This window comes from Muntiacus reevesi, chromosome 7 (assembly GCF_963930625.1).
Source record: "Muntiacus reevesi chromosome 7, mMunRee1.1, whole genome shotgun sequence".
Taxonomy (NCBI): domain Eukaryota; kingdom Metazoa; phylum Chordata; class Mammalia; order Artiodactyla; family Cervidae; genus Muntiacus; species Muntiacus reevesi.
This window is the reverse complement of record NC_089255.1, coordinates 29873746-29888498: the sequence shown is the minus strand read 5'-3', so window position 1 is coordinate 29888498 and position 14753 is coordinate 29873746. Positions and strand designations below refer to the sequence as shown.

The 14753-nt window shown below is 35.1% G+C and overlaps 1 protein-coding gene across 1 annotated transcript in view; it reads left to right on the top strand.

Annotated features, from left to right (window-relative positions):
- Window positions 1-14078, top strand: part of DPH6 (diphthamine biosynthesis 6) — a 195740-nt gene extending 181662 nt beyond the window's left edge. The window contains exons 8-9 of the mRNA XM_065940945.1: window positions 3632-3719; window positions 4891-14078. Of these exons, the coding sequence (XP_065797017.1) occupies window positions 3632-3719; window positions 4891-4944 (142 nt within the window). The 3' untranslated portion in view covers window positions 4945-14078. The remainder of the gene's footprint in view (window positions 1-3631; window positions 3720-4890) is intronic.
- The last annotated feature ends 675 nt before the right edge of the window (window positions 14079-14753 follow it).

The window sequence follows — 14753 nt, the reverse complement described above, 5'->3', positions numbered from 1 at the left end:
AAGAGAAGACGCTACACATGGACATCACCAGATGGTCAATACCAAAATCAGATTGATTATATTCTTTGCAGCCAAAGATGGAGAATTTCTATTCAGTCAGCAAAAACAAGACTGGGAGCTGACTGTGGCACAGACCATGAACTACTTATTGCCAAATTCAGACTGAAATTGAAGAAAGTAGGGAAAACCACTAGACCATTCAGGTATGACCTAAATCATATCATCCCTTAAAATTATACAGTGGGAGTGACAAATAGATTCAAGGGATTAGATCTGATAGACAGAGTGCCTGAAGAACTATGGATGGAAGTTCCTGACATTGTATAGGACGCAGGGATCAAGACCATCCCCAAGGAAAAGAAATGCAAAAAGGCAAAATTGTTGTCTGAGGAGGCCTTACAAATAGCTGTGAATAGAAGAGAAGCAAAAGACAAAGGAGAAAAGGAAAGATATAACCATTTGAATGCAGAGTTCCAAAGAATAGCAAAGAGAGCTAAGGAAGCCTTCTTCAAGGATCAATGCAAAGAAATAAAGGGGAAAAAAAAGAACGGGAAGGCCTAGAGATCTCTTTAAGAAAATTAGAGATACCAAGGAAACATTTCATGCAAAGATGGGCTCAGTAAAGGACAGAAATGGTATGCACCTAAGGGAAGCAGAAGATATTAAGACGAGGTGGCAAGAATACCCAGAAGAATTATACAAAAAAGATCTTCATGACCCAAGAATCACAATTGTGTGATCACCAACCTAGCGCCATACATCTTCAAATGTGAAGTCAAGTGGGCCTTAGGAAGCATCGCTATGAACAAAGCTAGTGGAGGTGATGGAATTCCAGTTGAGCTATTTCAAATACTAAAAGATAATGCTGTGAAAGTGCTACACTCAATATGCCAACAAATTTGGAAAACTGAGCAGTAGCCACAGGACTGGAAAAGTTAGTTTTCATTCCAATCCTTAAGAAAGACAATGCCAAAGAATGTTCAAACTACCACACAATTGAACTCATCTCACATGCTAGTAAAGTAATGCTCAAAATTCTCCAAGCGAGGCTTCAACAGTACGTGATCTATGAACTTCCAGATGTTGAGACTGGTTTTGGAAAAGGCAGAGGAACCAAAGATCAAATTGCCAACATCCATTGGATCATTGAAAAAGCAAGAGAGTTCCAGAAAAACATCTACTTCTGCTTTATTGACTATGCCAAAGCCTTTGACTGTGTGGACGACAACAACTCTGGAAAATTAATTCTTCAAGAGATGGGATTACCAGACCACCTGACCTGCCTCTTGAAAAATCTGTATGCAGGTCAGGAAGCAACAGTTAGAACTGAACATGGACCAACCAACTGGTTCCAAATAGGAAAAGGAGTATGTCAAGGCTGTATATTGTCACCCTACTTATTTAACTTATATGCAGAGTACATCATGAGAAATGCTGGGCTGGATGAAGCACAAGCTGGAATCAAGATTTCTGGGAGAAATATCAATAACCTCAGATATGCAGATGTTACCACATTCATGGCAGAAAGTGAAGAAGAACTAAAGAGCCTCTTGATGAAAGTCAAAGAGGAGAGTGAAAAAGCTGGCTTAAAAGAAAACATTCAGAAAACTAAGATCATGGCATCTGGTCCCGTCACTTCATGGCAAATAGATGGGGAAAGAGTGGAAACAGTGAGAGACTTTATTTTCTTGGGCTCCAAAATCACTGCAGATGGTGACTGCAGCCATGAAATTAAAAGACGCTTTCTCCTTGGAAGAAAAGTTATGACCAACCTGGATAGCATATTAAAAAGCAGAGACATTACTTTGCCAACAAAGGTCCGTCTAGTCAAAGCTTAGGTTTTTCCGGTAGTTATGTATGGATGTGAGAGTTGGACTATAAAGAAAGCTGAGTGCCGAAGATTTGATGCTTTTGAACTGTGGTGTTGAAGAAGACTCTTGAGAGTCCCTTGGCCTGCAAGGAGATCCAACCAGTCCATAAAGGAAATCAATCCTAAATATTCATTGGAAGGAATGATGCTGAAGCTGAAACTTCAATACTTTGGCCACCTGATGTGAGGAACTGACTCATTGGAAAAGACCCAGTTGCTGAGAAAGATGGAAGATAGGAGGAGAAGGGGACAACAGAGGATAAGGTGGCTGGATGGCATCACCAACTCTGTGAACATGAGTTTGTATAAACTCCAGGTTGGTGATGGATAGGGAGGCCTAGCGTGCTGCAGTCATTGGGGTCACCAAGAGTCAGACACGACTGAGCAACTGAACTAATGAGCAACTGAACTAATGAACCAAGATAGAACCAGGACAGACAAGTACAGAGTAAATAAGCAGGACAACTTAACTAGGGTTAACAAGGCAGAGAGGCAAGTGGTAAAAAGCAAGAGGTCTCCTCTTTGCTCCCTTTTTCTCCTCCTCTTGCTCATTATACAGGGAGGCATCTTTTGGTTTAGGTAGTCTGTGAAGACAGGTTATTACTTCCTTTCATGATCGCAACTCTTTAATGATTTTATTTCTATTGTAATGTGTTACTTTTCTTTTAATGTCATAGAAGCCCATTTTAATGTAATATTTAAAGCACTAACAAGATTCATATTTAATACAAAAGGTTCATGAGTGGTATCATCAGACTGCTTTTTCTCTATCTCTGATTTTCATGTGAAAAGTAAACAGATTTTGCCCATGAAAATTTAATATACTGGATCCTAGTATTTTAAGATTTCTTCTATTGTCACTAAATAACTTTTCATTACAAACACTGATTCAAAATTATTTTATGTAAGTGGAAAAGAGGCAAAGTAAGAATCTATTTTGCTGTACCACAATGGTTAAAATGCTAACAATGTACTAGTATGAACACTGCAACTAGTTCCTGAGGCTTTAAAAAGAGATGAGAAATGTCTGCTTTTAGAATTTCAGTTAAAATACAAAAACACTGCTTCTTAATAAACAACAATAAAAATAATTAGTTATTAGAACTTCACACATAATCTTATTTATTTACATGTGCTTTACAGGGTATCTTCGATAAAAGTTGATTTAATTTATGTGTATCCATATGGTGCCAGCAAGCAGTTCATACTATTTTACCTGAATGTGGTAATTGCTATGTCAGACATTCAATTTTAATAGCAATGATATTACAGTGTGAAGAGTTCATCTAGAGCTTAAAACCATCACCAGTACTGCTTTTGTGAAGGATAATTGAGATTTTGTGTGAAACAGTGAATGAATTACCTCTTGAAAATGAAAAGAATAATGAAGATAAAGCCCTATTGTTTAACGGTTAGCCCGTACCAACCAACTTTGTGAGAATGAAATTGAAAAGAGGCTTCAGGTTGTAAAACTGTTCAGAGAGCTTTGAGTGAAACTGAAAGTTGAACTGTGTGTCCTCATAAAGATGAAAAGTTTCTTTACTTATTCTTGAAAGTTTAGTTTCCTCCATCTTTTTCCCAATTAAATATTTAATTATTAAAAATAGATGTTAGTCACTAATTGTGAAGTAAATATGTATACAGTAGTATTCCAGTAGAAATAAATGAGGATTTTTGGTTTTTTCTAGTCACTAGTAGGAGTTAGTTTGCACAAAACAGATTTTGCATAGTAGATAAACTATAATTTTTATTTTATTTCAGAGATTCATCAGAAGTAGTCACACATTCAGCTGATGCATTTGCACCTGTGGCTTACCTACGCTTTTTAGAATTGCACTTGGAGGACAAGGCAAGTAATCTAAAATTTGCAGTGATTTAAAGTGAAAATTGGGATATGTGCATTATCTCTATATATGTAATTCCATAGCAACAAATCAAAGGTAAAAAATGATTTTTTTTAGATCCTCAGTCAATAACTAAGAATTTTTCAAATGTTTATGGTTTTGAGAGCTCTATATGATATAAAAGACATTACATTTCTGAAGAGTTTGTAGTTCATCTGAAAAGGGATCATATATACATTAATCAAGGAGAAGACAGGACAATGTATAACCAAATATCAAATCCTCTAGTAAATTAAGAGTTAGGTTGTTGAGCATTAGCTGTAGGGGAAAGGTTTGAGAATAAGTTGAATGCTTATACAAAATTTAAGAGGAGTATGAGAAATTAAAGCTGTTCCAAAAATAAACAAGAGAACAGACGTACAAATAAAAGATGGAAAATTCAGCAAAAAATATGATAAAGAGTTTTATTTTAAATATACTGTCAAGATACAGCAGAAGACTTATTTTTAAATGTTTTGTAAAGTAGTTAAGGTCTAGATTAGACCCTTTGATGAAAAGTTCTGCTCCTTAAGACATAAAGGATTGGGAAAAGGCTTCTGCATCTTTCGTGTTTTATCACCAAGTCTTGATGCACACCCAGAGATTTATATATATAATAGATAATCTGAAGAATCAATAGACTCAATGATCAGCAAAGAAAGGAGAAAAATGGGAACCCCAGAAATCTCTTAATCAGGAGGAGTTTCCAAAAGTAGAGAATGATATTTGCTGTCATTTCTCCAGAAAAATTAAGATAGGGTTGAAAATAGATCATTGAATTGGGCAGGAAGGAGGCTATTTAAGTGACCTTTTACCCGAAAGCTGGTAACCCTGAAGACAATGAAGCTAAACTATCCAGGTTTCTTTCAGATCCACTGAAAGAAGCTTCTTATTTCTAGGTCTCTGCTACTTTTGCTGCCATGTGCACACACACAAAAACCAAACCCACCAAATTCTGGTTTAGATACGTTGGCCGTTAAACATTCAGCTCTACCTAAATAGCTCATTATTCACACTGTTTGGGTATTTCGTTAGTCTTTACTGACCATCTTCCCTCTTTGGGAAAAGAATGTTACTTCTTTGAGATACAATACTCATTGACACTGAATAAATATGGTGTGTTTCCTTTTTTTTTAGGTGTCCCCAGTACCTGACAACTGCAGAACATCTAATTATATACATAACTCTTGAAAAACATTTTTGTTACTAACTTGCTATTTCTATGTAATTTAAAAAATTACATAGCATTGTCTTAATTATTTTGTACCACTTTTTCCTCATTACCCTTTTTTTTAATTCTTAGAAATATTTACTTTATCAGAAATTAATAGAACCATTGATTGGTTAACACATCCTGTGCATCATCTCTGGTAACTTTTTCTTTTTCCCTTTACTTCATCTGCAGTCCTCACTTCGTAACATTTCTTTGCCTTCATCACCCTAGTTTATTTTCTTTTTCTTGTTCCTGCTCTCATCTCAGCCAATGATACCATGATGCAAAGGCATTTGAAAATGAAGATGAAAAGGCAATCACTATATTTAGTTAATCACATTTACTGGGTGTCATCATTTTTGTTCATAATATGTTCATTGTTTCAACATTACTGGACAATCAGGAAGAATACCATTAGCTCTTATTGGTTATTTTATAACTGATTAAAAACACAATTTTTCAGTATTACCTATGTTGACTTCAGGCTGTTTTTTGAATTCACAGAAAAATTGAGCAGCAGGCACAGAGAGTCTCCACACATGCACAGTGCCCTCCAACTATCAACATCCCACACCACAACAGTACATTTGTTACAAACAAGGGATTTACACTGACACATCATTATCACCCAAAGTCCATAGACAATCAACTCGGTATTGTACGTTCTATGGATGACATGTATCCATCATTATACATGTCATACAGAGTATGTCCACTGCCCTAAAAAATCATCTGTGCTCCACCTTTCATTACTTACTTCCTCCATCCCCTGGCAACCACTGATCTTTTCATTATCTCCATAGTTTTGCTTTTTCCAGAAGGTCATATAGTTAGACTAAAACAGTATGTTGCCATTTTTAGATTGGCTTCTTTCCCTTAGTAATATACATTTAAGGTTTCTGTGTGTCTTTTCATAAGTTTTTAAATGCTTAATAGTATTCCATTGTCTGGACATACCATGATTTATTTATCCATTCACCTACTTAAGAACATCTTGGTTGCATCCAAGTTTTGGCAATTTTGAATAAAACTACTATAAAACACCCATATGCAAGTTTTTGTATGGACATAACTTGTCAACTCTTTGAGGTAAATGCCAAAAAACATGATTGCTGGATTATGTGGTAAAAGTATATTTAATTTCACAAGAAGCTATCCAACTGTCTTCCAAAGTGTCTGTACAATTTTGCATTCCCACCAGCAGTGAATGAGATTCACTATTCTCTATTCCTATTCCCTCTGTTCACTATTTGCATTCCTCTTCATCCTTGTCAGCTTTTGATATTGTCAGTGTTTTGGACTTTTGTCATTTTAATAAGTGTGTAATAGTATCTCATTGATATTTTAATTTGGATTTCCCTGATGACATATGATGTGGAACATCTTTTCATATATTTTATTTGCTATCTCTATATTATATTTAGTGAGATATTTGCTCAGACCTTCTGCCCATTTTTTATTTGAACTCTGTTTTCTTATTATTGAGATTTAAGAATTTTCTGTATGTTTTGGAAATAGTTCTTTATCAGCTATGTCTTTTGGAAATATTTTCTTGTAGTCCATGACTTGTCTTCTCATTCTTTGCCAATAACTTTGCCAAAGCAGATGTTTTTAGTTTTAATGAAGCCCAGGTTATTAATTATTTCTTTCATCAATTATGTCTTTGGTATTATATCTTAAAGTCATCACCAAACCCAAGATCATCTAGATTGTCTCCTATTTTATCTTCTATGATTTTTATATTTTTGCATTTTACATTTGGGTCTGTTATTCATTTTGACTTAGTTTTTGTAAAGGGATATAAGGTTTGGCCTGGATTCATTTTTTTATGTGTAGATATCTAGTGGTTCTGGCATCATCTGTTGAAAAGACTGTATTTTCTCCATTATATTTCCTTTCTCTTTTGTCAAAGATCAGTTGACTATATTTGTATAGACCTATTTCTCAGCTCTCTATCTGTTCCATTGATCTGTTTGTCTATTCTTTTGCCAATACCACAATGTCTTAATTACTATAGCTTTGTAGTGTATCTTAAAGTCAGATAATGTCACACTCTGACTTTCTTCTTCTCCTTCAATATTGTATTGACTATTCTAGACCTGTTTACTTTTCCCTTTAAGCATCAGAGTCCATTTTTTATATCTACAAAACAACTTTGTAAGATTTTGAATGGAATAACATTGAATCTATAGATCAAGTTGGAAAGAACTGACATCTTAACAGTACTGAATCTTACTATCCATGACCTTGAGATATCTGCTTATTTTATTCTTCTTTGATTTATTTCATCAGTTTTATGTATATATGCTTGAATATTCTTTTTATTTTCATTATTCTAACCTAATATGTTAAATATTGCCTCCTTTCAACTTTTTTTTTTTTGCAAATGACAGACATCAAGGTAGTATTCTTAGTGTGAATCAGGAAAGAAATAATTAAGAGTTCCTTTCCCAGAAATTGTACTATGTATCAATTGAGTAAAGCACTGGCCAAGTCACCAGCTCTACCCCTGAGCCCTCTCAGGTAGTAGAGAAGGGGATTTTATAGAATGAAAACAAAGTGTCATTAACAAAAGAAAGATGGTTAAATGCTAGAAGGCAAAAATGACAGATATGGGACTTCCCTGGCAATCCAATGGTTAAGACTCTGTGCTTCAAATGCAGGGAATGCAGGTTTGATCCCTAGTCATTGGAAGATCCCACGTGTCACACAGCATGGCCAAAAAAAAAATGATAGACTTCCACATGTTTATCAAAATCACATTGTCATTTCAAACTCATTAACAAATTAACACTCTACCCCAAATAATAGTGAGACCATGAATGTATACCTTGAATACCACTCGAAAATCTATATCTGTTCCTAAAATTTCTTTACTTTCTATATACTTTATAACACATTTGCAATCTAGCTTTGTCAATTACTTTGATCAATTGCTTTGATGAATTAGTCTCTTTCTGAGATTTTATCTTGTCCTACAAGTTTACTTTTTACCTCTATATAGATAATTCTCAAGGCACACTCTTTCTGGTCTTTATACTAATATCTGTTTTTCCTCCTTAACTCTACATCCCTATTTCTGACTGGCTGCTGGACATGACTGCCAATAAGGATCAAGCTCATTATGTACCAACTTTCAACTCATTTTCCCCTCCAAGTGCACAATTTCTTTTTGTTATTTAGCACTACTGTTTTCCACCTAGTAACTCAGGCACACAAAGAAATGAACCACCTATTAGGACTATCTCTCCTTTACCATAAGCATTCAATTGATTATCTGATTCCTTGTAAACTAGTTTTAATGTCACACTGTTCCATCTCCATGCCCATCTCTCCAGTTAAAGTTGTATCTTGCTCAGACTCTTGGACAAGATAAAACTTAAGTGGATTCATTGCTTTTATTCTTCCCACATTCTACTCCACTGCCATGTTAGATTTGGCTTTCTAGTTTTTGTTTCTCTGCACAAACATCCATAATGGTGCCACATGGTTTTCTTAATAAATAAGATGTTTAGCCATGAATTGAGGGCCACCTCACATTTATTGCCATAATATTTTTTTTTCAGTCTTGTTCCCAGGATTCTCCCACATGTACCTTTGCTCTGGTTATAAAGAACCATTGAATAAATGCCCTACCAGGCCTTCTGCTTCCTCCTCCCAGCCTTTGATTATTCTATTTTCCTATCTTACTTTCTTCTTCCCTTTCTTTAAATGTGTACATCTTGTCCATTATATAAGACTGAGGTAGACTTAACCATATCAGATAAACTGCCCTAACACTTTGTTTTGCCTTTTCTTGTGATAATTAACTTAAGCAGCTTATGTTTTAGATGTTTAAGTAAGTAAGTAAGTGAAGTCACTCAGTCCTCTTAGACTCTGTGACCCCTTGGACTGTAGCCTACCAGACTCCTCCATCCATGGGGTTCTCCAGGCAAGACCGGAGTGCGTTACCATTTCCTTCTCCAGGGGATCTTCCCAACCCAGGGATCAAACCCTGGTCTCCCTCATTGGAGGCAGACGCTTTAACCTCTAAGCCACCAGGATGTTTACAGACTTACTATTTCCACTAGGATGAACATTTCTGAAGGACTCCTCTTTATTCATCTCATAGCTCCTACAACAGCAGTTAGTTCTGCAGTAAGAACTTTTAACTGTTTGTTACTTCCATACTTCTTTTTTTTTCTTCATGTAAGGTTTTATAAACATGCTTCCATTTCATGCTTCATATTATTTAATGAAAGTCACTTGCTTGTTTATTTTTCTTTTATCTTGTTAGATAAAATACTCCAAGCACTCTGGAACATAGCATACAACCTTTAGAGAGGTTGTTAGTATGAAATTTAAGTTATTGCTAAGATTTTCACTTTAAATATAATGACCCTTTCACTTTTTATTGAATAATCTATTTAAATGTTACCTTTGAATTAAATATTAAATTATTTATGTGAGTGTAAAAATTATACCAACTAAACATGGGATCCCAAACAAAATAAGTGAATAATGGAAAGCTCCAGGTTAAAAACGAAGAAATATATTAAAATTTCTTTTAGGGCTCTGACTTTATTGCTTATGGCAAACTTGATGCTAAAATACACCATACATCACTACCATGACAGGCTTGAGAAAATGAAAAATACAAAGCTTTACATAAATCAACCAAAAGATCATATTAAAATGCATAACTTTTAACAGAAGAATCAAGACTTTTAACTATTCAGAAGCTCTTTCTTCCTTACGTAGTTGTTTTAGATTTGTCAAACAGTTACATGAGAAATATTTCAAATTAATTGTTGGCAAAGCCATTGCATTTATAAAGAGGTCAAGGTTCACAGAAATTTAGCCCCAGTTTTACTAAAGTACCCTACGATCATTTAGCATTTAATTTTGTTTTTTGTTGAAATAATTCATGGGATAATTATATATTTTATATAATTATAATAGCTCTCCTTACAGAGGGACAAAAGAAGGAGAAAGATAAAAAGATGACTTTTATTGATCAATATTTGTTTAGCACAGCTTTCCTATCCAACCCCAGCCTTTCCCCATCTTTGACCTCAAGGTAAGGAGCAAAAAACTGATCTGCTGAGAGAGAGCAAGGCAGTTAGCAGGTTTTAAAACCTTTTTCTATAAACCTTACTGATATAGCTTGTGATTCAGATAAATTTTGGCTTTAGGTAATGCTGTGCTAATGCTACCATAAATGATCATTGGAGGAGATTAATAAATCAAGCATTATGTTCACCCAAATTTAGAGAGCTACTTAATGCATTTCTGCCCCTAATGCATATATTTCAGTACTACCAACAATTTATCACCGTATCAGGAAGTCATGAATCAAGCTGGACAGTAGAAGAGTTTTTGAACCCACATCTTGATAGACTTAATCAGTTTGGGGGAGGATCATAAAAATAACCAATCAAATTATTTCCTTCCCTTCTTTCCAATTCTAAGTGACTTTTTTCCCTTAGTATTTACTTAGTTGTTATGCTCTTCTATGTAGCTTTTTGTTCTTGGTGTTGTTTTGAAAAATAAAGTTTTTAATTAGTATTTTCATAAAGTTTCACTTTAATAGTTTCTCATTAAAAAGGTGGCATACTACTTATCCATTTAACATTTATTTAGTGCTTAAATTTAAACAACTGGCACTGTTCATTCAGTGAGGAAACAATAATGAATTAGACAACCAAAACTTATTTCTTTCATGGAGCCCTTATCCTATGGAATGAGACAGATTAATTAAATATGTTAAAAAGAGAGGATGGCGAAAGGTTGCCTCACTACCCATAGAGATGAAGATTGGAGTTTATGGAATAAACATGATCTGAGAATCTGAGGCTGCTCTTGTAACATTTTTAAACCCAGATTTAGGGTAACAAGACTAATTCTTTTGGTCATATAGCAGATGGTAGTGATAAACTATAAGTAGTTGGATTTGGGTAGGCAACGGCTAAGAGTCCTGCCAGAAGGCTATAGATACAGCCAAAGAGTGTTTCAGTGAATTGGAAGTCAAAACATTCAGAATGAAGCTTGAAGAGAAACAAAGATAAAAAATACACATTAGAGGTTGAGCGGGTTTCCCTGGTGGTTCAGATGGTAAAAATCTGCTGGCAATGAGAGAGACCTGGGTTGGGAAAATCCCCAGGTTGGGAAGAACCCCTGGAGGAGGGCATGGCAACTCACTCCAGTATTCTTGCCAGGAGAATCCCCATAGACAGAGGAGCCTGGAGGGCTACAGTCCATGGGGTCTCAAAGAGTCAGACATGACTGAGCAACTAAGCACACACAGAAGCTGAGAAATTAAACCATTGAAAACATCTAAAATGTATATAATTAAGGTGTCAGGAGATGTATAATGAGAAAAAATGGAATAATTGAAAAGGTAATAGTTGAGAACTTTACAAAATTAATTAGACACACTAAGGTACAGATTCAACAAATCTCATGAACCACAAATGAAATAAAAAGAGATCCATATTTAGATTTTTGTTCTTATTCAGTCACTAAGTCATGTCTGACTGCAGCATGCCAGCCTTCCCTGTCCTTCACTATGTCCCAGAGTTTGCTCAAATGCATTGAGTTGGTGATGCTGTCTAACCATCTCATCCTCTGCTGACCTCTTCTCCTTTTGCCTTTAGTCTTTCCCAGCATTAGGGTCTTTTCCAATGAGTCCACTCTTCACATTAGGTGGCCAAAGTATTGGAGCTTCAGCTTCAGCATCAGTCCTTCCAATAAATATTCAGAGTTGATTTCCTTAGCTTTGTGATAATAAAACTGCTGAAAAAAAGTTAAAGAAAAAAATTAGAAATAGTCCAAATACAATTTTTTAAAAGGCCACATTCAAAGTAGCAACTGTTAGAATGAAACCTAACTTTTAAACAAACAAAAAATGGAATCCAAAATAATGGAGCTCTATCCTTTGCATCACTAGATGAAAATAACTCTTATTCTAGAATCTGTAGCCAGCAAAAATATCCTTCAAAAATTAAAGTGGAGTTACTTTCAGGATGTTAGTTATGCATTTGTCAAAACTCGTTGATAGTGCACTTAAAGTTTGTCAATTTCACTGTGGTTTTTCTCTTCAAGAAATATTTAACAAATATTTAACTCTAGTTAATAACATTTGTGTTAAAACTTTAACATACTTTATTATGCTTTGGTGTGCCTGCTAGTAATAATTTTTCTTAATTTTGTAAAATTTCTTCACTTCATTTTTATTTTACTCCAATATTTTATTAAGGAAAATTTTAAACATACAGAAAAGCCAAAAAGGAGAAATAAAAGACCTTCACAGTTAAAGGAAAACAGAGAATTCTAGACTTGCCTTACTTACAGGTATTCCTGAAAGGAATTCTTCGAGTTGAAAAAAAAAGATATTAGACAGCAACACTAAAGCCCTTGAAAATGTAAAACTCCCTGATATAGGTAAATATATAGACATATACAGAGTTTTGTAATACTGTGATGATGGTATGTAAATTAATTATAATTCTGTCATAGAATGTTATAAATAATGTCATGAAAGTATAACTATCAAGCTATGTAGGAGGATACAGAATATACAAAGATATAATTTGTGACATCAATAATATAAAGTAGGACAGAGAAGCATAAAGGTATAGAATTATATATGTGATTAATGTTAAATTTTTATTAGTTTAAAATAGATTATTATAGATGTTTGATGCAATATAGTAACCACAAAGAAAATACCTATAGAGGATATGCAGAAGAAAATGAGGAAGGAATCAAAGTGTATCACCACAAAAAATAAAACACAGAGGACAACTGCAAAAGAGGAAGGAGTGAAAAAATAAATAGAAGACTAGAAGATATAAACAACAAGATGATAACACTGAATTCTTCTCTACCAGTAAGTGCTTTAAATTTAAATAGATTAAACTCCCAATCAAAAGACATGGGAGGGATGCACACTGGGAGATCAAGATGGTGGAGTCAGAGAACCTGTAGCTCAACTCTTCTTATAAACACACCAAAATTACATCTACATGGGGAACAACTCAGAAAATCAAAAGACATAGTGTGGTTGAATGTATTAAAACATTAACAACAGTATGCCCTTTACAACAGACACACTTTAGATATAAGGTTATTCATAGGCTGAATGTAGACGTTTCAATAAAGCCATTTCATGAAAATGATAACCAAAAGAGAGAAGGAGTGTCCATACTTACATGAGATAAATATATTTTGAGTCAAAAACTGTCACAAGAAGCAAAGAAGGACATCATATAATAATAAAAGAGTCAGTTCACCATGAAGGTATGAAACTATGAATCTATATCCACCTAACAACAGAGCATCCAAATATATGAAACAAATATTGACAGAAGTGAATCAAGAAATAGACCGTAACACAATAATGGTAGTGATTTCAATATCTCACTCTCAATAATGTAAAAACCAATCAGATCAAAGATCAATAAGGAAACAGAGGACTTGACCAATACTGTAGAATAATTGGATCTAATAGACATTAAAGTAACACTCCACCCAACAACAACAACAAAATACACATTCTTCTCAAATGTACTAAGAACATTCTCCAAGATAGATATTGGGCCACAAAACACTTCTTAACAAATTTAAGATGGAAATCATACAAATTATCTTTTCAAACCAAAATGGAATGAAACTTGAGATCAAAAACAGAGAAAACTGAAAAATTCACAAATATGTTGAAATTAAATAGTACACTGTTAAATAATCAATGGGCCAAAATAAATCACAAGAGAAATTAGAAAATATCTTGAGACAAAACAGAATAAAAGCAGAATGTACCAAAATGTATAGACTGCAACAAAAGCAGTACCAAAAGGGAAGGTTTTAGTGGTAACCACATACAATAAAAACAAAGAGTGATGTCAACATCGTGGTGGAGTGAGACACCCTCTTTTGTCACTCCCCTTTAATCTGCAACCAGGAAAGTAGCCAACTCGGCCAAGATGGCTCTGCCAAACAAACTGGAACATGAGAATTTCACACATCTGTACATTTAAAGGTGGGTGGACGCAAGCCCATAGGGAAGGCAAAATGAAGGAAAAGCAAGAGCGGTGCCTGTGATCCTAGTCCCTGCTGCAACAGCTGAACCTACAGCCCTAGGGAACCCAATAGCTACAGGAAGGCAGCACACACAACTCTGGCCTCCTGGCAACAGCAGTACTCCAGTATTTTTTCAGTTCAGTTCAGTTCAGTCACTCAGTCATGTCTGACTCCTTGCGACCCCACGGACTGCAGCATGCCAGGCCTTCCTGTCCATCACCAACTCCCGGAGTTTACCCAAACTCATGTCCATTGAGTCATTGATGCCAACCAACCATCTTATCTTCTGTGGTCCCCTTCTCCTCCTGCCTTCAGTCTTTCCCAACATCAGGGTTTTTTCCAATGAGTCAGTTCTTCACATCAGGTGGCCAAAGTATTGGAGTTTCAGCTTTAGCATCAGTCCTTCCAATGAACACTCAGGACTGATCTCCTTTAGGATTCACTGGTTAGATGTCCTCGCAGTCCAAGGGACTCTCAAGAGTCTTCTCCAAGACCACAGTTCAAAAGCATCAGTTCTTCGGTGCTCAGCTTTCTTTATAGTCCAACTCTCACATCCATACATAACTACTGGAAAAACCATAGCCCTGACTAGACGGACCTTTGTTGGCAAAGCAATGTCTCTGCTTTTTAATATGCTGTCTAGGTTGGTCATAACTTTCCTTCCAAGGAGTAATTGTCTTTCAATTTCATGGCTGAAGTCACCATCTGCAGTGATTTTGGAGCCCCC